This window comes from Desarmillaria tabescens, assembly GCF_030435595.1.
Source record: "Desarmillaria tabescens strain CCBAS 213 chromosome Unknown EV420scaffold_12, whole genome shotgun sequence".
Lineage (NCBI taxonomy): Eukaryota > Fungi > Basidiomycota > Agaricomycetes > Agaricales > Physalacriaceae > Desarmillaria > Desarmillaria tabescens.
In genome coordinates this window covers 923,770-950,187 of record NW_026848311.1, presented here as the reverse complement: position 1 = coordinate 950,187, position 26,418 = coordinate 923,770, and the positions used below count along the sequence as shown (strand labels likewise).

The 26,418-nt window shown below is 47.1% G+C and overlaps 9 protein-coding genes and 1 non-coding gene across 10 annotated transcripts; 9 read left to right on the top strand and 1 right to left on the bottom strand.

Moving 5' to 3' along the window:
- The first annotated feature begins 44 nt into the window (after positions 1–44).
- EV420DRAFT_1533668 (uncharacterized protein) lies at positions 45–2,537 on the top strand. Its single transcript, XM_060472769.1, has 13 exons — positions 45–180; positions 232–254; positions 318–610; positions 658–734; positions 789–877; positions 931–1,038; positions 1,093–1,137; positions 1,191–1,331; positions 1,381–1,514; positions 1,565–1,846; positions 1,904–1,981; positions 2,032–2,085; positions 2,138–2,537. Exons 1-13 carry the CDS (start codon positions 83–85, stop codon positions 2,414–2,416), a joined length of 1,701 nt encoding a protein of 566 aa, XP_060332732.1. The 5' UTR covers positions 45–82; the 3' UTR covers positions 2,417–2,537.
- A 1,743-nt stretch (positions 2,538–4,280) lies between these two features.
- On the top strand, positions 4,281–7,470 carry EV420DRAFT_225976 (uncharacterized protein). The gene is made up of 7 exons (XM_060481292.1): positions 4,281–4,700; positions 4,753–4,889; positions 4,940–5,078; positions 5,135–5,170; positions 5,229–5,244; positions 5,294–6,864; positions 6,920–7,470. Exons 1-7 carry the CDS (start codon positions 4,497–4,499, stop codon positions 7,271–7,273), a joined length of 2,457 nt encoding a protein of 818 aa, XP_060332731.1. The 5' UTR covers positions 4,281–4,496; the 3' UTR covers positions 7,274–7,470.
- A 916-nt stretch (positions 7,471–8,386) lies between these two features.
- EV420DRAFT_226051 (uncharacterized protein) lies at positions 8,387–9,343 on the top strand. Its single transcript, XM_060481293.1, has 3 exons — positions 8,387–8,684; positions 8,734–8,915; positions 8,974–9,343. Exons 1-3 carry the CDS (start codon positions 8,445–8,447, stop codon positions 9,206–9,208), a joined length of 657 nt encoding a protein of 218 aa, XP_060332730.1. The 5' UTR covers positions 8,387–8,444; the 3' UTR covers positions 9,209–9,343.
- Positions 9,344–9,526: 183 nt separating this feature from the next.
- On the top strand, positions 9,527–11,431 carry EV420DRAFT_1533656 (uncharacterized protein). The gene is made up of 6 exons (XM_060472768.1): positions 9,527–9,872; positions 9,923–10,183; positions 10,239–10,386; positions 10,438–10,737; positions 10,790–10,818; positions 10,871–11,431. Exons 1-6 carry the CDS (start codon positions 9,831–9,833, stop codon positions 11,171–11,173), a joined length of 1,083 nt encoding a protein of 360 aa, XP_060332729.1. The 5' UTR covers positions 9,527–9,830; the 3' UTR covers positions 11,174–11,431.
- A 1,057-nt stretch (positions 11,432–12,488) lies between these two features.
- EV420DRAFT_1671597 (triacylglycerol lipase) lies at positions 12,489–14,487 on the top strand (the record flags this gene model as incomplete). The annotated part of the gene is made up of 10 exons (XM_060479070.1): positions 12,489–12,568; positions 12,621–12,699; positions 12,754–12,936; positions 12,973–13,059; positions 13,110–13,431; positions 13,483–13,692; positions 13,742–13,864; positions 13,916–14,065; positions 14,119–14,153; positions 14,200–14,487. The coding sequence occupies 10 exons, from the start codon at positions 12,489–12,491 to the stop codon at positions 14,308–14,310; spliced, it is 1,380 nt and encodes a 459-aa protein (XP_060332728.1). The 3' UTR covers positions 14,311–14,487.
- A 961-nt stretch (positions 14,488–15,448) lies between these two features.
- EV420DRAFT_225891 (extracellular triacylglycerol lipase precursor) lies at positions 15,449–18,162 on the top strand. The gene is made up of 13 exons (XM_060481291.1): positions 15,449–15,648; positions 15,701–15,987; positions 16,035–16,153; positions 16,200–16,297; positions 16,351–16,429; positions 16,484–16,654; positions 16,707–16,793; positions 16,844–17,165; positions 17,215–17,424; positions 17,477–17,599; positions 17,654–17,803; positions 17,857–17,891; positions 17,946–18,162. The coding sequence occupies exons 2-13, from the start codon at positions 15,861–15,863 to the stop codon at positions 18,054–18,056; spliced, it is 1,632 nt and encodes a 543-aa protein (XP_060332727.1). The 5' UTR covers positions 15,449–15,648; positions 15,701–15,860; the 3' UTR covers positions 18,057–18,162.
- Positions 18,163–19,999: 1,837 nt separating this feature from the next.
- Positions 20,000–22,195, top strand: EV420DRAFT_1268044 (extracellular triacylglycerol lipase precursor; the record flags this gene model as incomplete). Its single annotated transcript, XM_060467421.1, has 12 exons — positions 20,000–20,129; positions 20,179–20,324; positions 20,345–20,442; positions 20,493–20,571; positions 20,630–20,800; positions 20,851–20,937; positions 20,985–21,306; positions 21,358–21,567; positions 21,617–21,739; positions 21,793–21,942; positions 21,996–22,030; positions 22,085–22,195. The coding sequence occupies 12 exons, from the start codon at positions 20,000–20,002 to the stop codon at positions 22,193–22,195; spliced, it is 1,662 nt and encodes a 553-aa protein (XP_060332726.1).
- Positions 22,196–22,403: 208 nt separating this feature from the next.
- EV420DRAFT_1533611 (mitochondrial carrier domain-containing protein) lies at positions 22,404–23,851 on the top strand. The gene is made up of 5 exons (XM_060472767.1): positions 22,404–22,608; positions 22,658–22,707; positions 22,760–22,787; positions 22,838–23,012; positions 23,070–23,851. Exons 1-5 carry the CDS (start codon positions 22,455–22,457, stop codon positions 23,551–23,553), a joined length of 891 nt encoding a protein of 296 aa, XP_060332725.1. The 5' UTR covers positions 22,404–22,454; the 3' UTR covers positions 23,554–23,851.
- On the bottom strand, positions 23,828–23,912 carry EV420DRAFT_t123. The gene has a single exon. It is a non-coding gene; the product is annotated as a tRNA-Tyr (tRNA).
- Positions 23,913–24,349: 437 nt separating this feature from the next.
- On the top strand, positions 24,350–26,418 carry EV420DRAFT_1268048 (alpha/beta-hydrolase; the record flags this gene model as incomplete). The annotated part of the gene is made up of 13 exons (XM_060467422.1): positions 24,350–24,580; positions 24,631–24,686; positions 24,742–24,788; positions 24,847–24,904; positions 24,955–24,974; positions 25,026–25,170; positions 25,221–25,358; positions 25,408–25,621; positions 25,675–25,869; positions 25,923–26,008; positions 26,059–26,202; positions 26,260–26,287; positions 26,344–26,418. 13 exons carry the CDS (start codon positions 24,350–24,352, stop codon positions 26,416–26,418), a joined length of 1,437 nt encoding a protein of 478 aa, XP_060332724.1.

The window sequence follows — 26,418 nt, the reverse complement described above, 5'->3', positions numbered from 1 at the left end:
TGAATTGTAACCGTCATTAACCTTGACGTTCTAGGCAGCGTAGCTCATTGGCAGAGGCTATAGCTCCACTTTTCTACTACCAATGTCGTCTCTTCGCCGACGTATACAACCCGCCAACCATGGTTTTGTGCCGAGAAGGCCCCCGCCTTCTCACCGGCACTCAGGACCCTCTGCTCCTTGGTAGGAAACGTCCATTCTTTATGCTCAAGTCGCAAGCTGACCCTGCTGAAGGCCTTGGATAAATCTTAACGATGGTACGTTATCTTCGCCGAGAACTCGATGTTACAACGATTGAGTAACTTAAGATTTGTTCGCAGAAGTCGATGGAGAACAGCTCGGATCAGAGGCCCCCCCTATTCCAGAGCTGTGCGACCACGTCGACTGCAACGGTTGCTGGAAAAACTATCCTCAGTCTCGTTTCCCGAACTGGACTCCTTCTCAAGTCAGACGTAGCCGAATACTTTATGCCATTAAAGACTACGACCGGGACATTCCATGCACGATTCATCACGTTGACGTTGACGACCGCGGCTATTTCATGGACTCAGGGAAGCACGAGGCTACAGAAGAAACGAAGGATAGTTTCTGGGGAGTTCTCATTCGCCAACACGTACGTGTCCTAGTCTCGAGCGCATACTTCATCTAAAGTCCGCTCAGAGGCCGGCGAACACGCGTGTCCGGGCGCTGTTTGTTGAAGACATGTCAGGGCCAGTGTTGCAAATGCTTGGCGCAAAGTGCGTTCAGTTCCCGTCCATTCAATTACTTGACTGACCGGCGCGTATTTTTAGATACAATATAGAACCGTTCTTCTTCTCATCATCACTATCATGGATACCATCGCGTTTCCAGGAAGATGTTCAGCCAGGAAGGGGAGACCGTAAGTTCAGTTCCAGTCTGTGCCGTTTGTATTTACCCAGCAGTTATGGGTAGATATCACTATCACGTTAACATTCCTCAAAACCATGGATGCGGTCGTCGTAAGCGACCATTCTTCAACTTTTTCCAAGGCATCAACAACTAGCGAAGACACTCTTGCCCGTGAGTATTGCTTCCAGTGATTCGATTCATCCCCTGAACGACACTTCTGAGCAGGCGAACAAGTAATTAATACCCAAGCCCCTTTGGTCCTGCGGTCCGGTAAGCACTCAGATTAGCAACGCGTCGTTCCCTAGTTCATTCATCTTTCCCAGGCGATGGCTGCTCCTTAGTGCTCGATCTCCTCGCAGTCCATCTTATTCGAAACGTTGAAGGCAATACCCTCATATCATACCATAATTCTGATCGCGAGGCAACGTCTGCCCCGTACCTTCACGAACGTATACGCTTTGCAGGTGACCCTCGGACATCGAAATCGTCGTTCCTCTGCTCACAACTTCTTAGGTCAAAGTGTGTACTGGCAAAATATATTCCAACGATCTCCGGATCCTACTTTTGTATTACTGACATTCATTTGGCACGCCATGTACGCCTGGGATGAGGCACTTGAGGCGTTATATGCACACATTTGTTGGCTAGTACGTCCCCTCCACATTAGTGTTCGACGACGGTTCTCACCTCACACCAGGAAACCAGTGTGTTGGAACCTTCAAACATCTTTCTCACACGGGAACTGCACATTATACGAGCGCATCATCTACATTATTCTTCTTTATTGGAAGATATGAGAAAAGCCGTTGCCTTCATACGCGATACCCCCAATCCGGCTATGGACAATCTACCCGAAGGAGACAAGCAATTTAGTCGGACGTTGCTGGAGAAGGAATGTCGAAATCTGCTTTCGGAAATCGGCCGACTGGAGATGAGCCGGCGCATGCAGGATAAGCGGCTTAAAAATGTCATGAATTTAGTAAGTGGTGGGTCTGTTAGCGCAATTGCCCTGGCTGATCAGAGTTGTTACTACCAGGTGTTCAGCAGCGTCAATATCAACGACAGTAAACGTATGAAGGAGTTAACTGAGGCAGCTGTAAGGGACAGCGCGGCGGTATGTCTCATCCTTTGGTCGGTTAGTTCGGATAACTGATTCTATTGAAGATGAAACAAATAGCCTACCTCACTATGATATTCCTTCCCTCTTCTTTCGTTGCCGTATGTGTTCTAGATCACGCTTGCCCGAATATTATTGACCATCCCTATCTAGGGCATTTTTGGAATGAATGTCCGAGAAATCAACCCCGGCACCGACGGGACTCTACCACACTACTTTGAAGTAGCTGCTTCCCTGACGTTTGTAACAGTATGGGTCGTCATGGCCTTTCAGAGCAAATATCTCTTTGACTCTGGTGCCACATTTTGGATGCGCCTTCTGTGGCCGTGGATGTTGTTCAAGCAAGTGTTTGTGAAACGGACCAAGAAGGAGAAAGAGAAAGAGGATTTTGTTATGGATGATTTTGGAGCTCTTCGGACGAACAGATACTAACGGGATAATGAAGGGTTTGTGTTTATCAAAAGTACTTCTATGACATCCTATGTATAATGTGTTTTGGTACTGCTATCTTCTCGTTTATGGACACGACTATTTATGCATTTATTGAACTGGAAACTAAATGAGAGAAATCCCAGAAAACAACGATACAAGGTGAAGGATTACAAAACAATTGAGAATAGAATGATAAGGTACAGGAAGATGATACAATTGTGATTTTTTTCATACGGTTGAAGGTGAAATAAAACGTCCATGCAATTCTTTTCGCGAATACTACCTCGATCGATTCTTGGGCGTCTAAGAGGAAACTGACGCCAAGCAAGGAATATAACCTCTATATATCCAGCAACATTTTTTCCATGTACTCAAACAGAGAGGGCCATGAAATCAAGATTTTCCAGCCGAGAATAAGTACTAGGTCTGCTCGGGGCGCGAGTGGTACTCAATCCCTGATTCTATTACTACGGGGGGATCATTTGGATAGGATCGTGTTGGGATTTGGCAATCCGGCATCATGCCAGAGTCTGCTTATTAAGGTAGAAGTCGTAGGAAAAGCATGGAAAGTTCTAGTAAAAGTACATTTAGTATAAAAGTAGGTACTTTAGCGTAGATCCTCATGCGTTTGCAGAGCTCAGCCAAGCGCAATACTATTGGCTTGCTACCGTGCATGTGACACTGGGAACGAACCGATACCCCGTTTTCCAACAGATCGCAAGCTACGGGATACAGTGCACTGAGTGCACCCCAGAAAATAAGCCAAAGTTGTCTTAATAGAGCAGTAGGCCTGTTTGAAAGTTGATGCTCACTGCGCGGTGCAAACTGGCGCTCTCCGAATCTTGCTCGGCCTATCGGTCCGAACTTATATAACTTTCCCACGAGGGCCGCGGCCGTTCTCGGCATCAGTTGTTTTTACGATGACGAGTGACAGCAAACATTCCTCTTGCCATCATCCTACTTGGACAAATTTGACCTGTCGAGCGGACAGAAATCGTGTCTGCGACTCCTCACTCTACGAGCCAACCGTGATAAGAATTGAGCGGGAGCCATGGCAGATTAATCGAACGAAATCCGTGATGTATTTACGGCAATGGACACAGAACAATGGTACTCAGTGACCAGATTCAACCAACCGTCGCGAACATCATGACCATGGAATCCTGACTGTTTGCTGTCTCCGGCGTTGCGAGAACATTAGTTTGGACGAAACGCCCCTGCTTCTGTATTGCAGTAAGCGCTACCGCCGAATGTCACCTTTGCGTGGGTATCACGAACTATCTGAGGAATCTGGTAGCAGGTGTGCTTCTCGTCAGTCTATCAGCATCTCCGTGATTAGTGAGGTCTACAGGTCCTTTACGTCGCAGGGCAAAGGCACCAGCCGGGTACCTACCTAGGCTAGTACGTCTCATGTTTTCCAGCTCTTGGCCAGGTGCAGATAGGCGCCCTCTTTGTATAGTAGGTATGCACCGTAGTTCCACCATCAGGCCTTCGGCGCTTATTAACTCTAAACTAGATCGCCGTCCCACAGACAGATAGTCCAGGACGTGAAAAGGAAATCTGTCATCCATCTGCTCCGATAGTAATACGTGCTACCTACGGAAGTATTATGCCTCGTTAGGTGAACAAACCAACGTGGCTGCACCATGATCCCGCGTGTCTTGCTCCTACAAGCGTATTTCGCATCGTCATCCTGTCCTCGTGAAGCAAATTCGGCGACATAACACGCCACGCTTTCCTTTTTTTGCTGGCCTGAACGTTTGCGATATGGTAGGGAAGCGTTTCGTCCGACATCAGTCAGGCGACCTCCAAATGAAGGACACGCGTTAAAAACATGTCGACAAAGCCGCCGGTTTCCTCCCCACAATATCCTGATACTTTGAAGACTTTCTCACACTCCGAAACAACTCCTGAGCGCTTTCATAGAAAATGTCATTACGCCGTTTTCTTTCCAACGACCAGCTGAAAGACTTTGTGTCGTGGCCGCGATCCAAGGAAGTCTCGTCCTCCGCTGCAACACTTTTTTTCTCACTACGCTCATATAAATACAGGAGAAGTGGATCCCCTGACTCAACGTACCATGGGACTCCGAACGCTCTTTCATCAATGCTTTCCGCCGCATTCAGATAGTTCAAACACCATGGATGCACAATCATTGCTCAGGGAAATCTTCAAGGGCCTGAAAGCGACATTCGAAGTCCTTCATACAGTATTTGAGGATTGTCCCGTGCCGGGCGTCAAAGCTTTTCTTGGTATCTGTTGTGATACTATGTCTATGCTTGAGGTGCGGCATCCCGACGTTCTTTCTTTTCTTACTGTTAATTGGATACACAAAGACGGGCATGGTCAATAAACATGATTCCCAAGAACTTTATATCTTGATACCCGACATCAATGACAGATTTTCCCGCTTGCTTCAGCAATACATCGACCTACCTGAAGACCTTCGCGACAGAGTTGCCGTAGTTGTCAGGTAAGTTCAACTAACATGTAATTTCCCCCTTTGATACTAATCTTTGGCAGCCGGACTGAAGAATTCCATCCTGAACTCCAGAAGATTCTCGAGAAGGGAACATTGAGACGCGCATTCACAGCATCGGATGATCGTGCTTTGATTGCCCGATATCTGAAACGCGTGAAAGACGCTTTGGATATGGTCACGGTAAGTCATATGCCATAGCCCTCCTCCTGGGGGCTTTTCTCATCTTTGTCCCTTAGACAGAGGCTGCATTACACGCAGCGATAGACACCTCGGTAAGCCGAAAAATATACTGGATATCAAAGCACAGAATTAATATTTCTTCCTTTGCAGTTCCTCGTGAATAATAGTGAGGATCTATGTTTACCTCATGTAACTGGTGCTTACAGCTCGTATAGGTCTATTTGGTGCGCTCGAATGTGTACATGACGCTTCATGGAACGCGGCTTCCGGAGGCAGCGAGTGCACCGAAGGCACGCGCTCAGAGATCTTGTACAAGTTCTCTTCCTGGTTGGACAATATTTCTCAGCCCCAGATCTTCTGGATTAACGGCATGGCAGGTACGGGCAAGACGTCCCTAGCAAAAAGCATGGCTCGTATCGTGTCGAATACTAGTAATGTTCTTTGGGGATCGTTTTTCTGCTCTAGGCGCAATGCAGACCGAAGAGATATCCGTCGCATTATTCCGTCTATCGCCTTTCATCTCGCTGCAGCCAACGGAGCATACTGCCGTCAGGTGCTGAAGGTCGTACGGAACTCGAAGCTGGGATTTGTAAGGATGCCGCCACCGGAGCAATGGGAGAAGCTGATCGTCAAGCCGTTACAAGATTCGGGGTTGGACTCGTCGCCCATCCTGATTGTTGTGGATGGGCTTGACGAATGTGACAATTTGGACAAGGATGGCTGGCTTCCGCTCTGGAAGCAAATCCTTGGATCCTTGTCAGACCTGCCCGGGCTGAAAGTCCTGGTTACTTCTCGGCCAAACGATGTCACCCGTGTTCACTCCCCGCTTCGAAACGTTTCCGTCATAGACCTCCATACCTTTCACTGTGAAACCGACATACAGTTCTTCGTTCGTGAATGTCTAGCCAAACTCGGCACGTCGAACCCGCCACAATGGCCGTCCGACGAGCACGTATCCCAGATCGCGAAGCAATCGGACCACCTTTTCGTTTATGCAGCAGAAATATGTCGCCATGTAGAATCCCCTGGGTCCCCAGAACAGCAACTGAATAAGTTGCTGGAAAATAATTCAGGTTCCGGTCTATTGGTTGGGATGGTGCGATTCTACGGGCGCATTCTGGCCTCTGCCCTTCGTTTTCTCAATGACGAGAAAATCGAAGAGTGTCGAGCTATTCTGGGCATGCTTGTACTGCAGAAAGAACCCACGCTTTCTCTGCATGATCTTTCCATCCTCCTTGAGCATGATGTGTCTCATGTGCGAGGCTTGCTGACTGGCTTTCACTCAGTTCTCCTCATACCTACCAGCAATAACGAACCCGTAACAGTCTTTCACCCTTCATTTACCAAGTTCATCACTTCCCACGACCCCTGGAAGGGTATTTGTGATGTTGATGGATGTGAAAGGAGGCAATGTCAAGATCACCCATTACTCCACTTCCCACAGTTTTACGTGGGCGCGAAGCAGTACCATTTGAATATCACGATGACACTGTTACGATTCATGATACCAAATATCTCTTCCCAAGGATATGGTCCACACATCTCGTTGAGCACCAGGCGCCCTAATCAACGTCCTAGCTCAGCCCTCGAGTACGCTTGCAGGCATTGGTCCCATCACCTCCAATTATCATCTTCCGACGAACAGCAAGACATTCGCGCTCTGGCTGATATTCTCGCGCGTTTCTTAAAGGAAAGAGGCAAAGACTGGATAGATGTCATGTGTTCCTTGAGCTACGAATGCCTGCTTGAGTCTGTGCGCGATATTGAATTGGCCGACACATGGCGGGTGAGTGATATTCGAAAGCTTGACTATGATTCTTCACATTGACAGCATTTTAAAGCAAATGCATTCATCTTTGCTCTCTTCATCTATGGATCAATACCTAAAACAACAACTTAACATATTGCGCTCCAGCGCCATCTCTTCTGTTTTACCCGGAGGTGTGCCCGCTGAGAATGCTCCGCAAGTACAGTTCCCAACCATGCACCCAGAAACACTACCACAAAAAAGTCAAGCTGAAGAACTGGAAGAGTGGCCTTGTTGGCTTCGCCCAGCAAATCCTAGTTCTCCATGTGTTCAAATGCCTGAGCCCGATCTCCAAGCAGGGTCGTATTTGTCTGCAGATTCCTTTCCGGGAATTATGCGTATGGGGGTTCACTTTCCGTCATGGGGCCATGGGGAACGGGTGGTTTGAAGAAAATTGTCAGGATTCGTCGAGTACAGGCTGTGCTGGTTGCGGTTCGCCGAAGAGTTTTTCAACACCGACAATGTACTATAGACTACCTCTGCTTTTTGTACTTCCACAGCAATATAACTTAAACGCTGAGCGCTTGAGCGCTGAATATTTGAATACCTGAATAGCTTCTCCTTCCAAAAAAAGGCCACGGATTTCGAGCCGAATAAAATCCCACAGCTGTCAAAATACGCGTAGCCCTGAACGTCGACTACGACCAAACTACGACCCTTTTTTCGGGTTTCCACGTCTTTGTCTCTCTGGTGATTCTTCTCACCGTTTCAATTTTTTTCAACAGTGGCGGTCTCACGAGTTCCAGCCTACGAACGCAGGCCCACATGACACCATCTCACAGCCACGGATATGGCTCTATATATTTGTCGAATTGAGCACTCCTCCTGGTATCGTAAAATGTGAGTCCTCAAATTCTGCGTTCTCATCAGCTATTGACGTTTATTAACAGTTCCACGCCTAGCAATGGTGTCTTCACGCAAGAGAAAAGCCGATAGCAAGGAAAAACCGGAGAATGCGCCGATAAACGCCAAGCGAACGAAATCGTCGTCTGAAACAAGCCCCAAAGCTGGCTCACCTCCTTCTCCTTCTGTGTCTGTCAAGCCCCAGAGACAGAGAAAATCGAATCAAGCAGACAGAGAGGCAAAAGATGCGGAGAAGCAGAGAGTAGCCGAGTACAAGGCGTCGTTAGTGCCATGGGAAAAGGATGAAACTTTTAAGTTTCCGAACAGTATGTATGTGAGTGTCTGCCCCTTCTGCCAATACTCTCTAACATATATTTTTTCCAGAGAGAGTTAAAGGTGCGAAAGGGTGATGGTCAGTTTTATGCTCTCCATATCGTTCTTGTTGCCTGACTGAGATCAGCCGAGAAACAATATAAGCTCAACGACAAGGATATAGCTACCCTCCAGTATGAAGAAGTATATAACCCGAAAACGTGCCACAGGAGCAAGGTGTTTGCCCTTCCCAAGGTACAAGCCTTAGCCATGAAGAAGCATGGCCGGTTACCAGACACGGTCCTCCATGAGTTACACTAGTAAGCGACAATGATTGTTCAGGCTGATGCGCTACTTACGTGAACACTAGCCTGGACGAAGACTTCCAGGGAAACGGTGCAACTATGACAGTTCCCACAAGGGCGGGCATGCGAAGCCGGTTAGACACGACTAGCAGCGAAGTAAAGGAATATCGAACACGGCTAATAGTGTGTCTACAACAAAGTGTACCTGATTATGAGACAAAACCGGAGAAATACACACCGCCGGAGTTGGGCTCGACGAAGGACACGCTACCGGCAAATTTCGCTTACAGACCGGCCACTCGAGGGCTCACCGAGCTGGAAGCTATGAACTTATTTCTTGTGAGTAACAACACCACGAAACGACTGTCGCCTGATCGTCCGTTTTCAGCTCCGTCTACATGAACTCGACGGTTTGGATAGAAGACTTCAACCGGATGGTCTTGATATGGATCATCCAAAGGCTGATTGCTCCATTGGTCCTATCCTATATTCCGGACAAACTCTGAATTATGAAGACGTCCAACAGAGGGCTATGGACTGTCATGGCGGATTTGAATCTCATAATGAGATGTAGGTTACTTCTTTACTTCGACGCTGAGGCTATTTACCAATTACCACTGCGTGACAGGATTCTCCAGAAAGCTAAGAAAGCAGTCGACGAGTGGAAGTATGGTCAGTGGAAGCCTTTCCCCGAGGAGCTCCTGGCCAGGTTTGCTTTGAGTCCCGGGCGGCTCAAGTACAAGGATTGGGCAAAGGATGTTCAGGATAAGAGCCTGTTGGCGGTTTGGTGGCCTCCGTACGATCAGAACATGGATGACTTGGGCGCTCCTGAGCTATACGCTCTCGGGATCGGTAGCGACTGATCATGGGTACCCCGGATGAAGCTTGTATTACACCGACATCGTTATCAAGCCATCTTTTTGCGTTCTGGTCCTCTTCGTCGAGACAGTAAGGCAGGAGCAGGCAATTTTCAAGCCAAGGTTTCAATTCGATGTTTCGATGTGAGAGAATGAAAAGCAGAGGTAGGGAAAACACGTTACGCATTTTGGACATCCTTCCGAAACTAAAACTCCCTCCCCTCCGTGTGTCCGAGCGTTTTCGGATGAAAAGCTGTCAATTATTTCCCTGCGAACTTAATAACGCTTCATCGTGTAGGACGGGGGGGAGGAATGCATCTCCATCGTGTGGGCTTGCTCAGATGTTTTACAAGGAAGGTCCGGGCCGTAAATCCGAGGTCTAAAATTTTCCATCTCGTACGAACGAATTTTCTCTGTGTCTAATATGCCATCAGGCATACATTTCTCTAAAATGACGTTCACTTGGCTCCCCAGTATCAGCTGACCACATTCAAGGGAGCGCAAGCGTTCAAGCATGCCATAATTTGAAACTTTGATAGTTTTTCCGACAGCGCCTTTACTCTCCTCCGCTCTTGACTGAGGTTCTTTAAAAGGCCGTGTGGGGCCCCGCACTCCTCACTTTTCGACGATGGCCGATCAGACATCTATATGTGTCGTTGGTGCTAGCGGGGTACGTGTCGTTCCATCTCATGGCGCGTCGAATGTTATTGACGGCGGCAGCTCATTGGAGTTAGGCACACGCAACATTGTATCGATGAGCCACTCGTCAAGTTATCCTGTATCGTCGACCCTATGCCGGCTGGTGTAGAGCTGGCTAAGAAGCATAATGTTCCCCATTTCAATTCTGTCGATGATATGCTAGCGGCAAAGGCGGCGGGTACAGTCAAAGTCAAAGGTGCTATCCTTGCTACTCCCAATCACACCCATGTTCCTTTGGAAATTCAGCTCGTCAAAGCAGGCGTTCACGCCCTTGTTGAAAAGGTGGCTCTGCTTCTTTTCTGCGTTACGAGCGGTCCTTGACGAAAACAAATGTTAGCCTATGTCTACAGATATACCCTCTGGCAGAGAATTAGTCGCAGCAGCAAATGCCACAGGATTCAAAGTTCTGGTTGGGCACCATCGCCGGTTCAATCCCTATATCGTTGCAGCGAAGCAACAGTTGGTTGATGGGAAGCTCGGAAAAGGTAACACTCTTTTCATAAAACCAAACTCTTCTTCACTGCTACCCTTCTCAGTCCTTGCCATTCAAGGAGAGTGGACGGCCCTCAAGCCCCCCGAATACTTCGCGCCACCAACGAGCTGGCGAGGAGAGAGCAAGAGCGGGGGCGTCATCCTCATTAACCTTGTTCACGATATGGATTTATTGCGCTACTTGTTCGGCGATGTCGTGAAGGTGTACTGCGAGAAGGGGCCTGTAACAAGGAAGAATAGCGCCGAAGAGACCGGAGCAGTCATCCTGACGTTCGAAAGCGGCACGATTGGCACTTTCATCTTTTCAGATGCAGTGGCTTCGCCGCATAATTGGGAGGGAGCGAGTAAGTGCTTCCGTTCTTTAGTCAGGCAAGTCCCTAATAAATACACCCATAGCCGGAGAAAACCCTACAATGCCATATACTGTTCGTCTTATTTTCTCTGCTTATTTTGCTACTCACAAAGAGCATATTATAGGGCCAACACGTATACACGTTCTTCGGCACCAAAGGAACGATGTCTGTCCCCGAGCTCAAAGTACACCGCTACGCCAGGGACGACGACAAAGGCTGCTGGACGGATCCCTTCACCGCCGATCCTGCGCCTGCAATCGAGGATATCCCACCGTTCACCCTTCAGCTGCGACATTTCGTGGATGTATGTAAGGGAAAGGCGGAGCCCAACTGTAGTAGTTTGGAGGCTTTGAAGACGATCGTTCTGTTGGAGAAGATCAAGGAGAGTATGGCGAAGGGCGTGTCGGTAGACGTTCCGCAGGGTTAGAAGCAAGTAATAAACGTGAATGAAAAAGAGAACCAACACTGCGGGTGACAGAGTATTTCTGACACTGCGCAAAACTACAATTGCCCCCGGATTAAGATTCTCAAGGGGTTTTATTAGCGGATTTGTCCATATTAGAAAAATAATGCGAATCGGCACGAAGCAACGAAGTGGGTAAAGCATTTCTCAGGGGTGGCTCAAACGTTAGAGGTGAAACTGTTGTATTTTGGACTGTATCCTAGTACAATGCTTGTAAGACCTCTAGTCTCTGGGTTACAAACTCGTGAGGAGTTTGCCCATTTACTTCACATATTTATACTAAACTACACCTATTCTAGTAATTTCTATACAATCATTCTCTTACCAATCTCTTACTCAGCATGCCGGAATGCCGGATTGCCAGAATTATCTCGCATTTTCCAACAGAAACTCCTCAAAAAAAGGTTTGGCACTCATGCTAGCATTTTGTTGTCTGCTGCGAGAATCTGATCAGCTCCACCAATGATGTGACTAAGCGGACAAGCCTTCTGCCGAAACCATCACCCACATACACCAACGACTCAATCTGCACTTCAAAGCTTACTACCGTCACCAGCGCGACTATATCCTATTATTGCTAGTCGACGTCAAAAGGTTATGAACCTCCGCCACTGCACGCGTCTAAAGAGAAAATATCGAGCATTTCTGGTGCAGGGTAACTCAGGATGTACGATAGATAACTTGAGTGCGTGCCTTAGCTTCTTTATTTTCCCTATGCTCCAGGGCTAAATGGAGTCAGTTCACAACATACGGGGCTACGGAAGTTGTTGCGATGCCCTGTCATTTGAATTATCATTACCTTCGCTTACGACTCCGAACTTCTCAAAAGTAGACGACCCTTCTCGGTTGGGAATGTTATTTTAGCAAAATATCATCGAGCACGGGAATTTTCTGCTTCAAGCCCTCTTTTCGCTATGCGGCCGTCGGTGTATTGCGTCCTTTGCTTTGTATTGCCTTGGTTTCGTCCTCTCCGCAGGTTCAGCTCCATAGGACGACGGTGGTAGGCAGGGATATTACAGGACTACAACTAGACTTTTTCGGAGGTGCGTTCTTGTCTATGAGTTGAAGGACCCTTACTCAAGGAAAAGGAATGGTTAGGCATACCTTACGCGGAAGCGCCCCTTGGACCATTACGTTTGCGGTCGCCAGTATTCAAACCACATCTTGACGCGGGAGTTTTCAATGCAAGCAATTTTGGATTGGCCTGTCTCCAACCGGTAAGCGTCGTTGTCCTGTTTGTCCATAGCTAAGTGGCATATAGGGAATGTCTACGGACCTCATGTCAGAAGACTGCTTGACGATAAATATCTTTCGTCCGAGCAGCGCCACCGAAAGTTCCTCTTTACCCGTGCTATTCTGGTAAATACATTTCCTCCTCGTAGGGCTTTCCGTTGACAATGTTCGCATGTAGGACGCACGGTGGCGGCTACCAAACTGGTTCTGCATCCTCTTTCAATGGCAGTGCTCTTGTCGCCCAAAGCGTAGAAAGAGTAAGGGCTGTCATGAATCGTAGCTTTATTCCTCACTGACGCGTCATAATCTAGGGAACACCTATTATATATGTCAATTTCAATTACCGTCTTGGACCTCTCGGTTTTCCCCAGGGAGTAGAAGCTGCATCTCGAGGCATACTGAATCTCGCAATCAAGGACCAACTGGCAGCACTGGAATGGGTGCAGATAAATATCGGCGCGTTCGGAGGGGACAAGGATAAGGCAGGCCTAGCTGTTAGCAATTTATATCATTGGATTGACGTGTAATAGGTGACAGTCTTTGGAGAAAGTGCAGGATCCGTCCTGACATCCGTACTGTTTCTGCACCCATCCGTATCCAAGTTTGCAAGAGCAGGGGTATGCATAGTTGATCAGGACTTTCGAATTCATTCACATACCAGCCGCAGATATTTGAGTCTGGGTCTGCTTCCTCGACTCTTACGTTTAATGCTCAGCATCGAGAGGACTCATGGACGAATTTTGTCGAAGGCGTACCAAGTTGCAGCTCCTTTGTTGGGACGTCGTTTACAGTAGACTGCTTACAGTCCGCCAACTTTTCAGATATACTTGAAGGATTGTTGCAAGCTATGGCAGACACACACGAACAGCTTCCATTTGATCCGACTCTCGATGGTGTCTCTGGTCTTCTCCCGGGTTTACCATCTGAATTATTTCCCCGGGGCCAGTTCGCCCGATTGCCTTTTATTGCCGGTACCAACCTGGACGAAGGTACGACTTTTCTAATGATTCGTTCTTCTACAACGCTGACCATCTGTCCAGGAACTTTGTTCTGTCCCATGGAATTGAACTATACTAATGACCTCCTTCGCGAAAACTTGAACGCGAACTTCTCACCTACGGCGGTTCCTTCCAACGTTCTGAATGACTTTTTGGCGTTGTATCCTGATGATCCTGCTGCTGGTTCTCCGTATAATACGGGCAATGAGACGTTTGGCCTGTCGCCCCTCTATAAGAAATGCGCAGCTCTGAGTTTGTTTGTTCACTTATTCGCCCGTCACCTGCTTAAGGTATCTCATAGCGGGCGATTTAATGTTTGAATCCCAAAGACGCCACTGGATCCAAACTGCTTCAGAGGCCGGCGTCAAAGCGTTTGGATATCGTTTTACGCAGCCTCTTTCTGCTACTCCGGCCTATCTAGGAGGTGCGTCACATTCAATATTGCAGTCCTGCATTGCTTGACGTTTCTATAAAGTGTATCATGGCAGCGAAATCCCATTTGTGTACGGCACCTTGGGATCCCTCAATGAAATGGCTTCAGCAAATACGTTGAGCGTAATGATGATGGGCTACTGGATATCTTTTGCAACGAGTCTGGAGCCTAATGATGGTCTTGGTTCAGAACGTGCGTAACCGTCCTCTAGTGCAGCTTTATCTGTCTTCACTGACATCCCTTAGGTCCCTTGTGGCCCCAGTACACACCGAGTCAACAGGTAATTTTTATATCCATGACATTGAACTGTGCTGACAATATCTTAGGTGCTACTGCAACTATACGGCGACAATATAACCGTCATTCATGACGACTACAATAAAGAGAAGATTGATTTTATCATTTCTGAAGGCGCTGTTTTTCGACATCGTCGTTGATGACAATTGCTCTTCATAGCACATGTGTTCATATACCATCTGGAAATGCAGGCGAAGACTAAGGTCTCTACTTGACTTACGTCTTACACACGAGCCCCGAAACGAAAAATTTCTGGTGGTAAGTCACGTGGACACTTTTGTATCTCGATTCTCTGAGAGTGAAGTTAAGGAGTGATACTTAGGAACAAGCGCTGAAATGACGTCAATCGGTGCACGGGCCGGAGGGTCAACAGAGTGGCCAAAGTGGACCAAATAAACATTCTTCCTGCCAGTGGACCACTATCGTCTGTAATAATGGACGCATATTTTCCTCAGTGCTATGTCCGATAGAAAGGTGCCACGTACGTGCTGGTTAACTTGGAGAATTTCTTGTCATGTACACCGTTCTAAGGAGAGCGGCAAGGCTGGGGAGCTCCGTGATAGTAATTCGGTAGGTGAATCGCCGCTTCTTGGCTGTCCTCTAGAATGGATACCGGAATGTCGGCTCTTTCGGTGCTTTAGGTCCCCTTCTTGACCTGTCTTCACAAGTTTGGGAAAGGGAGGTAATTCCAGATGCCAGGTTCATTTGACGTATGCGCATGAGGCAAAAGGTATAACTCTTTCTTCGGGCCAAGCTTAACGTCGTATTGAACATGATAATGCATACAGGTAGAAACAGCAAGAGTCTACTCCATCGGTCTGGTTGGGCGAAATGATCTTTTTCGGGTCTCATTACAGTGTCCATAAGTTTCGGCGCCAACGATAGGGATGTCTCGTGAGTACATGTAGCTCGTATGTCGGTCGTTAAACGCTTGCCGATTCTTTTCAGGATCGGTCGCAATACATGCCTAACAACGAGGTATGATCCTAAGGTCGAACATAAGAAGACGCGACATGTCGATACCTAGACATACACTTTACCGTTTGAAAAAAGGGGCTTAGCTCCCAAACCTGAGGCCAGAATTCGATTTATTTCTTTACAACAAACATCACAGTGTCAAAGTATGCCAGAGTAGGGGTCAGTGTGGATGAGACCCTAAAAGGTTTTGTTTCAAGATAATTTCAATGCCCTTTGTCGGTCCTAAAAGTGAAACGACTGTAACGGTACGAAAAACCTCTACGGAATAACAGATTCAGTGTATTATTTCGTTTCACAGGAACCAAAACCGAGGCTAGAAAACGTACCGTGAAAAGGTCTCTGCATATCTACAACCGGACAGCCTCTGAAGTGGAATTGAGACTTTAAGATTCTGACGCGGTACGCCTCCTCTACAAGCGAAACATTTGGGTATGCGTCTCAGAAGAAGGAGGACATTCTTGGCGGATATCTTAGTCTCACTCGCCAATGCTCTAATTTTAGTACGTCCATTGGCTCCCTCCTCTCCTCAAACCTAAGAAGCCCGCAGATCAGGGTAGAAACAAAACACTGCAATGCCTTTCAACATCTGATTATTATCTCCTGGAGAGCTATAAGTACCTGCTTCTCCAGCTGACACTATTCTCAGTCGCTTTCTCCCTAGTCTCGTAGGAAGTCGACGACCAACTCAGTAACTTCAAACTCTTTGTTCACCATGCGAGGCTTAGCCTTTTACCTTCTTTCCATTTGTACTGTCTTGGTTTCTTCTACTCAAGTCAAATTACACAAGACAACTGTGGTAGGAAGGGACGTTACAGGACTAAAACAAGACTTTTTCGGAGGTGCGTTACTCCACAAATTGATGATTTTTTGTCTAACGGAGGAATAGGTATACCGTACGCGGAGCCACCCCTTGGGCCATTGCGTTTGCAACCACCAGTGTTGAAACCATATCTTCATGAGGAAACCTTTAATGCAAGCGATTTTGGATTGTCCTGTCTCCAACCGGTAAGCGCCTTACCGTCTCACGTGCCCGTAGCTAATCGATCTATAGGGAATGTCTAGGGACCTTATTTCAGAAGACTGCTTAACGATAAATGTTTTTCGTCCGAGTGGCGTGACTGAAGAATCGTCTTTACCCGTGCTCTTCTGGTAATCGCATTCTCCCTTGCAGTGTCTTTTCATTGAACAGTGTTTATTTGTAGGGCGTATGGTGGCGGCTTCCAAACAGGTTCTTCATCTGCGTTCAACGGTAGTGCTATCGTTGCTCAGAGCGTTCTAAGAGTAAGGGTAGCTATTTATACATCTATGCATATCGTTGATGCACCATGAATTTAGGAAACATCTGTCATTTATGTTAGTTTCAACTATCGTCTTGGGCCCCTCGGCTTCCCCCAAGGGAAGGAAGCTGCGTCCCGAGGCATACTGAATCTCGCTATCAAGGACGAACTTGCGGCACTGGAGTGGGTTCAGTTAAACATTGGCGCGTTCGGAGGAGACAAGGACAAGGTAAGCCTAGTTGTTACCCATATACATCCCCGAATTGACAGGGTCATGGTAGGTGACGATCTTCGGAGACAGCGCAGGTTCTATCATGACATCCATACTCTTTTTACATCCGTTCATTTCCAAGTTTGCTAGAGCAGCGGTACGTTGTTATTAGAACAAATATGGATCTCGTTCTCATTCTCTTTGTAGATATTCCAGTCCGGGTCGGCTTCCACGTCCCTCACATTCAACGCTCAATGCCGAGAAGACTCCTGGACCAATTTCGTTGAGGGCGTACCGGTCTGCAGCTCCTTCGTTGGAACGTCATTTACAGTGGACTGCTTGCAGCATGTGAACTCTTCAGATGTTTATGACGGGCTGTTGCAGGCCTTTGCAGAAGCAGACGAACAATTCCCATTCGATCCTACACTCGATGGTCCCCATGGTCTTTACCCAGGTTTGCCTTCTGAGTTGCTTCCCCGTGGCCAGTTCGCCCGATTACCTTTTATCGCCGGTACAAACTTGGACGAAGGTATGATCTTTGTAGTCATCTTTCTATGCAAAGCTGACCAATTGACCAGGAACTGCGTTCTGCCCCCCGCAGTTGAACTACACCAACGAGTTGCTCGCAGAGATCTTGAACGCAAATTTCTCTCCGCCAGCGGTCCCTCCGCAAATTATAGACGAATTGTTGGCATTGTATCCTGATGATCCCGCTGCCGGTTCTCCTTACAATACGGGCGAGGAGACATTTGGTCTAGCGCCTCTCTATAAGAAATGCGCCGCTTTGAGTTTGTTTTTTCATCTAATCGTTTTTTCCTTGTTTGACGTATCTCGGACTAGCTGGCGATTTAACGTTTGAATTCCAAAGACGCAACTGGATTCAAACCACTACAAATGCCGGCGTCAAAGCGTTTGGTTATCGCTTTACAGAGCCTCTTTCCGTTGTCCCGCCGTATCTCGGAGGTCAGTTCCATTCACTATTGCAATGCTAAAGCTGACATCTACTTTCCTATATAGTTGCCCATACCACCGAAATCCCATTCGTCTACGGCAGTGTGGAGGCTCTCGATCAACCGCCTTCAGCAAATGCGCTGAGCGTAGCGATGATTGACTACTGGGTGTCTTTTGCAACGTGTTTGGACCCTAACGACGGTCTTGGTTCAGAGCGTGCGTAGTCCCCGCCTACCACAACTTTATCAATCCTCACTGTCATCCCTTAGGTCCCCTGTGGCCTCAATATACACCGAATCAACAGGTAATTACTCTATCCCCATCAAATAGGCGAACTGTGCTGAAACTATTCTCACAGATGCTGCTGCAATTAAACGGCGATAACCTGACCGCCATACCCGACGATTATCACAAAGAGAAGATTGATTTCATCATTTCTCAAGGTGCCGTCTTCCGCCATCGTCATTGATAGTGATTGGCGCAATGTACAACTACGAATATCGATATAAAACAGATACCTAGATGAGGCATTGAAATTTTTGAAGACTCAATTCACTATTTGTGTGATCTTTGATGATCTGTTTCAAGTCATGCCAGGATCTGACCGACCGACAACATCCAGCGTTTACTTATCTTCCCCGAGTAAGGTCTTCATTAGGTGACGTTTCAGTACCAGCAAGTGAACTCGATCCGTGTCAAAGAGGACCAAACAAACACCCTTCTTTTACCACCATCACCTCCGCAACGGATTGAAATACTGGTCTCTTATTTTCTTCGATAAACTAGCTGGGAAGAGGTGCTGGATCAGGATTCTTTACGTTAGTGGTGCTTTGTCAACCAGTACGGATGGGGGCAAGCCGAAAGAGCTTATCGAAAATGCGGTCAATTGCCACTTCCTACTCTCGAATGGATACAGCAGAACATCAGTTTCGGCCCACTCTTCAAAAGTTCTTCTTAATTTGCCTTCGTGATTCTGGGAAAGGGCGGAAATTTTCAAGAAATTTTCGAGGCCACGTTCATTTCGCGCATGATGCATGAATCAGGATGAAGGTATGGCTCGTGAAACCTATTTCCCATGTTAAGCTCAATGTTAGTGCTCATTAGGAATGCTCTACAAAGCGTAGCTTCTCCTATGAAAATATCGAAGAGGATGCACCTGCCACCTACCCCCTTTTGCGCCTTCTATCCCAGCTGTTATCTATTATCTTGGGCCGACTTCTCGAACTTTATCCTCGCAAGAAATCCGTGCTTATAGCACCAGTCCACCGAAGAAAGCTTTGGGTTCTCGCCGGACTTTAAGAGTCTGGTCATCTGCGGCGGGTTGGCATGATTTCTAGTTCCCAATATCATACACTTATCTCTTCCAAGTGCGACTCGCCTTTTGACATTCGACGTCGCATCTGTCTTCACAAGTAAGCGTGAAATCGTATGGGCATCTACTCCACCGGAAACTTTCATTCCATCCGCCCAACTATGGAGCCTGATGTAGGTCGCATGGTGCTCAACATCAGGCCATTGATTCCACGATGCTTCTAGTTTCCCGTGGTCACTGGTGGATACTTGAAAGTCTGCTTCATCGGTCCGGTTGGCGAAATGACAGAACGGTCGACTTTTGGGTCTCATTTGCCACGACTTGGGATCCCAAGGATGACTTGGAGAAACCTCGTGAGTGGATTGCATATTGTCCGTCAAACACATGTTGATTATCTTTCAGATCCATTTTGACTGTTGTACACACCTGAGAATGAGGTACGATACAATGATCCTCCCGAAGCGTGTCGTTTTGAATGATCATCGCCTCAGGTGTTCTTGTAGCTGCGTGGCTACTGCGCATCGATCATTCTGGATGACTATTACAAAGGGACAGATCGAACTCCAACTTCAAGGATAACACCGATGCGTTCAACCGGTAAAGTATATACCCGTATTGACGTGTCTTTCTTTCGGTGGCAATATATATACCTACCTATCCGTGTTGCTGGGTGAGGTTGAATGATAGAAGAAGAATCGCATGTGGGCAGTCAATCCGCGATATTCAGCGTCAGTTGGCCAAGAATCATTGCCTCGTAGGCTTCTCTATGAGCCGAAATATGGCTGAAACTGCCGCAGCACGCGTGTAAGGAGAAGAGATTCCAAGCACATTCTTTGCACATGGTTCAGTGATATGCAGTTAATTAGTCAAGGTTTTCATTTTAGTGCGTGCCTCGACTTCCTCCGTTTCCCCACACCTAAGCGTTATTCAGTTTTCAGAGTAAACATAAATCATTGCAGTGCTTCCGTCATCTGATCTCCATCAATTCGAGTCAAGTATAAATACGGACTTCTCCAGCTGACGATCCAGTTTTCCCTGCTATCCTTCTGGTCCGTCGCGAAGTCAACAGCGAACCCAGCAACTTCAAGTTTTGTTTCACCATGCGAATTTTGGTATCCTACGTGCTTTCGTCTTGTGCTGTCTTGGTGTCATGCTCTCCGCAAGTTCAGCTCCATAGGACTACATTGGTAGGAAGGGACGTTGCAGGACTAAAGCAGGACTTTTTCGGGGGTGCGTCGCCTACTATGAGATGATGAACCCTCACTCAAGGAATGGCTAGGCATACCGTACGCGGAACCGCCCCTTGGACCACTGCGTTTGCGACCACCAGTTTTCAAACCACAGCTTGACCCGGGATCGTTCAATGCAAGCAATTTTGGATTGTCGTGTCTCCAACCGGTAAACGTCTTGCCGTCTTATGTACACGTAGCTTACCCGTTCCATAGGGAATGTCCAGCGACCTTATTTCGGAAGACTGCTTAACCATTAATGTTTTTCGTCCGAGCGGCGTTACGGAAAACTCGTCCTTACCCGTGTTATTTTGGTAATCGTACTCCACACCCGCAAGGCTCTATTGACGACGTTTGTCCGCAGGACGTACGGCGGCGGTTTTGAGTCCGGTTCGGCATCCCTTTTCAATGGTAGCGCTATCGTTGCTCAAAGCGTTGTCAGAGTAAGGGCTGTCAATGAAATACCGGTTCGTACGTGTCATTGAAGTACTGTGGATCTAGGGAACACCTATTATCTATGTCAATTTCAACTACCGTCTTGGACCTCTTGGTTTTCCTCAAGGGGCAGAAGCTGCGTCTCGGGGTATACTGAATCTCGCCATTAAGGACCAGCTGGCAGCACTGGAATGGGTGCAGAGCAATATTGGTGCATTTGGCGGTGATAAGCACAAGGTATGTCGTAACATTACCGCCGTCATACATCATGTCAAAGCGCACTATAGGTAACGGTCTTTGGAGAGAGTGCAGGGTCTATCATGACGTCCATACTCTTTCTACACCCATCCATATCCAAGTTTGCAAGAGCGGCAGTGCGTATGGCCAACCAAGATCCGATCCATTCATTTACCAGCTTCAGATATTCGAGTCTGGGTCGGCAACTTCGTCCATCACATTTAATGCCCAACGTCGGGAAGACTCCTGGACCGTTTTCGTCCAGAGTATACCAAGCTGCAGCTCCTTTGTCGGGACATCGTCGACAGTAAACTGCTTACAATCCGTCAGCTCTTCAGATATCCTTGAAGGGCTGCTGCGGGCCTTTGCAGAAGCAAATGAAGCGATTCCTTATGATCCAACACTTGATGGTGCTTCAGGTGTTTTCCCAGGTTTGCCTTCTGAATTATTTCCCCGAGGCCAGTTCGCCCGCTTGCCTTTTATCGCTGGCACTAACCTGGACGAAGGTACTGTTTCCTGACCAATCGTTCTTCCGTGTAAAGCTGAACGTTGTCCAGGGACTATGTTCTGTCCCACCGAGCTGAACTATACCAATGGCCTTCTCCGACAAATATTGAACGCAAACTTCTCTCCCCCGGCAGTTCCTGACAGCGTTCTGGATGAAATACTGGCATTGTACCCTGACGATCCCTCTGCTGGTTCTCCATATAACACCGGTAATGAGACGTTTGGCCTATCGCCTCTCTTTAAGAAATGTGCCGCGTTGAGTTGGTTCGTTCTGTTACCTGCTCTCCACCTGCTTAACGTATCTCGAAGCGGGCGATTTAAATTTTGACTCCCAAAGACGACATTGGATTCAAACCACCTCAGAATCTGGTGTTAAAGCTTTTGGATACCGGTTTACGCAGCCTCCTTCTATTATTGTGCCTGACCTTGGAGGTGGGTTTTGTACTCTATTGCATTGCTAGGTTGACTTCTAATTTCCTACAAAGTCTATCATGGCAGTGAACTACCATTTGTGTACGGCGCCTTAGGGTCTCCCAATGAACCGGCTTCAGCGAATGCGCTGAGCGTGGCGATGATTGACTATTGGGTGTCTTTTGCAACGAGTCTGGACCCCAACGATGGTCGTGGCTCATCACGTACGTAGTGTTCGCCTAATCCAACTTTATCGATCCTCAATATAATCTCTTAGGTCCCATCTGGCCCCAGTACACACCCGAACGACAGGTAGCGCTCGTTTCCATGCCACGTAATCGAGCTGTGCTATAACAGTCCACACAGGTGTTAATTCAACTAAATGGCAATAACCTAACCGTCATTCCCGATGATTACAACAAAGATAAGATCGATTTTATCATCTCTGAAGGCGCGACCTTTCGTCATCGTCGTTGACAATTCTGTTATAGAATATGTTGGTTACATGTTCATCTACAACCGGTAAATAAAATTTCATCGGTGAATTTGAAGACAGATGTAGTCAGTGTTTGAGTGATCCTTGGCCTGCTTCGACTGCGATTATTATCACCGAATTCCCGCAATACAATCTAATACAATGAAAGGCTATGCTTGTTTTAAGGGTTGCTGATCTCTTCCCGTCGGCGTCTCTTTTTCGCTTAAAACCACCACAACTGATACAAGCCAGAGCATCACAATGGCGGCTGTCTTCGTTGTACCTCTACCTTTACCTGCTTTGGCTATTTCGCTGGCTGTTACCGTACCATTGACAGGCATTCTTGTGCGATTCAGAGCGAATTATACTCCCAAGAGTCGAATCGCCCTTGACGAAGAGAATGCTGCACCAACGTGTGCAGAAACTGTTTCAGTTTTTCAATTTTTGGTCTAATTATCATGTAGGCTTCACGTACACATACTTGGGTACGGCGAGGCGGATATATAGAATTGAGGTACGAAGACACGACTTCCTTTTCCTGTACCTTTTGACCAGACGTATATTAGGGTTGGAGAGGGTTCTTCAAGGGATATGGTAGACATAATTTTATGCTCTCGAGTACGTTATTAACCACGAAATTTCAGTTCCTCTATTGTTCAGCTTTCTTTGCGTCCGCTTTGGAATGGCATTGTTCACAAGCTATGAACCTAATGTTCGAAGAGGTGTTCCTCAGATTCTTCCACTCGGCATTGTCAAGACTGTAGTGGTCACATTATTGTCTATCATCCTGGGTGTTCCGTACAGAGTCATCGTTTATCGGTATGATTTTCGCTTACTGAAAAACGTTGTGCTAATCTCTATACCTGCATGTAATAGTTCCATGGTGACACCGTATAACTTGAGTTTTCTCGACCCTATAGGGTCTTGGAATGCATTGCTTCTTCCGACGTTATTTCCTTCTGGCCTCCTTTCAGTAACGGCGATTATTACAGTCGCCAGCGCTGTATTTGGGCCCATAAAAGCCCTCATGCTCACCTGGTCGAATAATTTGGCATATCCCATTAGCAACCTGCCCCTGGCTTTGTATTACATCCTGGAGATCGTTTTCACGATCATGATTACACCTCTGAACATGATCGCCACACGTTTGGCGGTACAAGGAAGTGATGCTACAAGAGAAGTTGAAGAAAATTCGGCGGTAGGGGAGACGGTTGTTAGGCTGAGAGATGAACAAGTCGAGGACCCTTATACTGGAGTGATAGATTGTGTAACCCGAATCTGGGATGAAGAAGGATGGCCGGTTTTATATCGCGGATGGTGGTTCGCTCTTCTTACTTCAAGTGCCGCCTATTTCTTATGATGCATACCGGGTGCTGTTCTATTATCTCTGCTGATATTGATTCCATGCCTCGTACTTACATAACATACTATCTACAAATGAGTAGTGTCATAGTTAAAATATCCCAGAGCTACTCAGTCTTACGCCGATCGATCGCTTGTCAATGTTTACGATCAGACGATCGGCCAATGCATCCCTTCCGTCCTTACTTCCTCCATTGCTCCTAGGCCTCCGCTGTTTGTTTAAAAACGTTCCTCACGTCCAAAACTAAATGAAGCTTGTCGATTAAAAAGAGTCCGACCTGCCTGGTTCGAACAGGCGACATTCAGATGTTAATTATCCGTTACAGTCTGACGCTCTTCCAACTGAGCTAAGGTCGGTTGAGATATTTGACTAGCAAGAGTTATATGTGTCTTAAAATTGTCTAGGTCCAGTAATTCGAATTCTTGTGATTCCTTATCGCGTTTTTCCCAAGTTCTTCCAGGGACAAAGCAGACCAAAGCATCCAAGGCACCGGCCACGAAGAGGCCGACTCTATCTCCTTCCTATGAATGCGCATACTTTTCCGCAGCCAAAGTCCTCGATAAAAGACAAACCATCGCTTCAACGATAGAAACCAGACCCGTCCTGCCTCATGAAGTTTAATGGGCATTTTCATAGAACTCGGAACGTGGTAATCTTGGCTTCGCGTGTCTATTAATAGCCTGATTTTATACTGCACCATGCGGTCTATCGGCCTGGTTGCCCATGGCACACCTACTTATTGCCTATGCATGGTGTGAAGCGGCATACAGGGTTTCTCGTGCGCTCATTTGCCATGTCTGCACTGTTCTTCCCTCTCATGTCATTGCTCTTTCTGCTCTTATGTATCAAAGTTAACGCGACTCCCGCCTCGGTGGGAACAGATTTTACCATCCACAAGCGCTTCAATTCTAACATTCTTGGGGACGTTCAACTCCGTTATGTGGAAGATTCAGGCGTCTGCGAAACAACCGCTGGGGTCCATCAGGTTTCCGGATACATCGACGTTGGAACGAACATGTCAATGGTCTGACCTCTCTTTTTCCCCCCGAGATTATCTGCTGAAATCCAAAACAGTGGTTCTGGTTTTTTGAGGCCCGAGAGTCGCCGGAAACAGCACCATTTACCTTATGGTCAGTCAATGAAGCATGATTACTTGGAGCAGTCATTTAAATTCACCAACAACAGGCTGAACGGCGGCCCAGGATGCTCGTCGATGATTGGCCTTTTCCAAGGTATAGTACTATATGACCGCCATCATCTGTGTAAGTATTTTCACGTGTTACATTTCAGAACATGGGCCCTGCCTTGTGAACCCTGATGGTGCAACCACTGTCCTTAACCCATACAGGTTTTATTTCCCTCGATTTTCGCTATTTATACACTAAATGCATCCGAAAGTTGGAACAACCTTAGCAATAGTGAATACGCTCTCACATTATATATTCAGACTCCTCTTACACGCGCTGTAGTGATTTACATCGATCAACCCATCGGGACGGGTTTCTCTTTTGGGACCGACACCGTTAACAGTACACTGTCGGCGGCCCCGTTTGTTTGGACGGCATTCCAGATTCTATTCGAGAGTGGACAGTTTTCGAAATTCGAAAGTAGAGAGTGAGTTGATTTATGAAGGTTCTACTTTGGGTCTGTTTTACTCTCTCCAGATTTATCTTCGCCACTGAAAGCTACGGTGGTCATTATGGGCCAGCTTTCGTTACCTACTTCGATCAACAAAACGCTTTGATTCAGCAAGGGGCAATTGAAGGGGTCGAGATCGTCGTTAGCGCCTTGATGATCAACAAGTAAGCTTCTTGTACTTAATCCCAGGATATTTCTAAGACCTCTTCATAGCGGTTGGTATGACCCACTGATTCAAAACAAGGCCTACATAGATTTTGCTACGGATGCTCCCGGATATGGGCAGCTGCAAAGCGATCGAGTGCTCCAAGAGATGAACACCGCGTACTTTAAGGCAGGCGGATGCTTGGAACAAGAGCAAGCATGCTACGCAGCGGGAGATTCGAGCAGCTCCAACAGGATCTGTCGCACCGCTGACAATTTCTGTGTATGCCACGTCGTCTCATTTTGCCCTTCCGTTGGTTCATAACAAACGATTAGGTTGAAAACATCTTTGTTCCCGCAGTCGGTGATCGTGACTCTGACGACCTCAGGCAGAACTCTTCTGCTCTCTTCCCTCCCAGCTTTTACATTGACTTCTTGAGTAACACGACGATCAAAGAAAGGATCGGCGCCACAAGCGACTATTCTGAATGTGCCGACGCTCCTTTCGAGCTGTTCGTTCGAACAGGAGATGTGAGTTTATATCAATCAAAACGCGCCGCCCGGTAAATCTGAACAATCGATAGGACGCACGGACACTTCTACCTCAGTTGGCCGCATTGGCAGACTCGGGGCTCAACATGCTGATTTGGGCGGGTGATGCTGATATCAAGTATGGTCATTTGTTCTCTTGTTTTGGAAGATAAATTGATTTCTTTCCAGCTGCAACTGGCTGGGAGGACACGCGTCTGTCCTCGCTATGGACTGGTCTGGAAAGGAAGCCCTAGCGAACACACCGTTTACGAATATGACTATTGACGGAACTGCAGTTGCTGCAGTCCAGAACGTTGGGAATTTCTCCTTTGCGTAAGTGTCTAATTATTCGTATTTTCCTACATAATCATCTTATGTTGTGACTTATAGACGAGTTTATGAAGCAGGCCATGAAGTTGTATGAAAAATTTCTTCTTGTTTTCGCGACGCATTTTCTGATAACACTTTACTTAGCCCGCTTTTCAGCCTGCGGCATCCCTGGAGATATTTCGTCAGGTAATCAACAAGGAACCTTTGCATTCTGTTTAA

Excerpts from the sequence above, each read along its gene's own strand:
- EV420DRAFT_1533668 (XM_060472769.1), top strand. The coding sequence starts at position 83 with ATGTCGTCTCTTCGCCGACGTATACAACCCGCCAACCATGGTTTTGTG. Across the intron at positions 1,847-1,903 it reads TTAAAAATGTCATGAATTTA|GTGTTCAGCAGCGTCAATAT; the intron begins GTAAGTGGTGGG and ends TGTTACTACCAG. Across the intron at positions 1,982-2,031 it reads CTGTAAGGGACAGCGCGGCG|ATGAAACAAATAGCCTACCT; the intron begins GTATGTCTCATC and ends ATTCTATTGAAG.
- EV420DRAFT_1533611 (XM_060472767.1), top strand. The coding sequence starts at position 22,455 with ATGGCGGCTGTCTTCGTTGTACCTCTACCTTTACCTGCTTTGGCTATT. Across the intron at positions 22,609-22,657 it reads AGAGAATGCTGCACCAACGT|GCTTCACGTACACATACTTG; the intron begins GTGCAGAAACTG and ends ATTATCATGTAG. Across the intron at positions 22,708-22,759 it reads GGCGGATATATAGAATTGAG|GGTTGGAGAGGGTTCTTCAA; the intron begins GTACGAAGACAC and ends GACGTATATTAG.
- EV420DRAFT_1533656 (XM_060472768.1), top strand. The coding sequence starts at position 9,831 with ATGGCCGATCAGACATCTATATGTGTCGTTGGTGCTAGCGGG. Across the intron at positions 10,738-10,789 it reads GCATAATTGGGAGGGAGCGA|CCGGAGAAAACCCTACAATG; the intron begins GTAAGTGCTTCC and ends ATACACCCATAG. Across the intron at positions 10,819-10,870 it reads ACCCTACAATGCCATATACT|GGCCAACACGTATACACGTT; the intron begins GTTCGTCTTATT and ends AGCATATTATAG.
- EV420DRAFT_225976 (XM_060481292.1), top strand. The coding sequence starts at position 4,497 with ATGGGACTCCGAACGCTCTTTCATCAATGCTTTCCGCCGCATTCAGAT. Across the intron at positions 4,701-4,752 it reads ATACTATGTCTATGCTTGAG|ACGGGCATGGTCAATAAACA; the intron begins GTGCGGCATCCC and ends GGATACACAAAG. Across the intron at positions 4,890-4,939 it reads AGAGTTGCCGTAGTTGTCAG|CCGGACTGAAGAATTCCATC; the intron begins GTAAGTTCAACT and ends AATCTTTGGCAG.
- EV420DRAFT_225891 (XM_060481291.1), top strand. The coding sequence starts at position 15,861 with ATGCGAGGCTTAGCCTTTTACCTTCTTTCCATTTGTACTGTCTTGGTT. Across the intron at positions 16,154-16,199 it reads GATTGTCCTGTCTCCAACCG|GGAATGTCTAGGGACCTTAT; the intron begins GTAAGCGCCTTA and ends ATCGATCTATAG. Across the intron at positions 16,298-16,350 it reads TCTTTACCCGTGCTCTTCTG|GGCGTATGGTGGCGGCTTCC; the intron begins GTAATCGCATTC and ends GTTTATTTGTAG.
- EV420DRAFT_226051 (XM_060481293.1), top strand. The coding sequence starts at position 8,445 with ATGACAGTTCCCACAAGGGCGGGCATGCGAAGCCGGTTAGACACGACT. Across the intron at positions 8,685-8,733 it reads AAGCTATGAACTTATTTCTT|CTCCGTCTACATGAACTCGA; the intron begins GTGAGTAACAAC and ends GTCCGTTTTCAG. Across the intron at positions 8,916-8,973 it reads TTTGAATCTCATAATGAGAT|GATTCTCCAGAAAGCTAAGA; the intron begins GTAGGTTACTTC and ends ACTGCGTGACAG.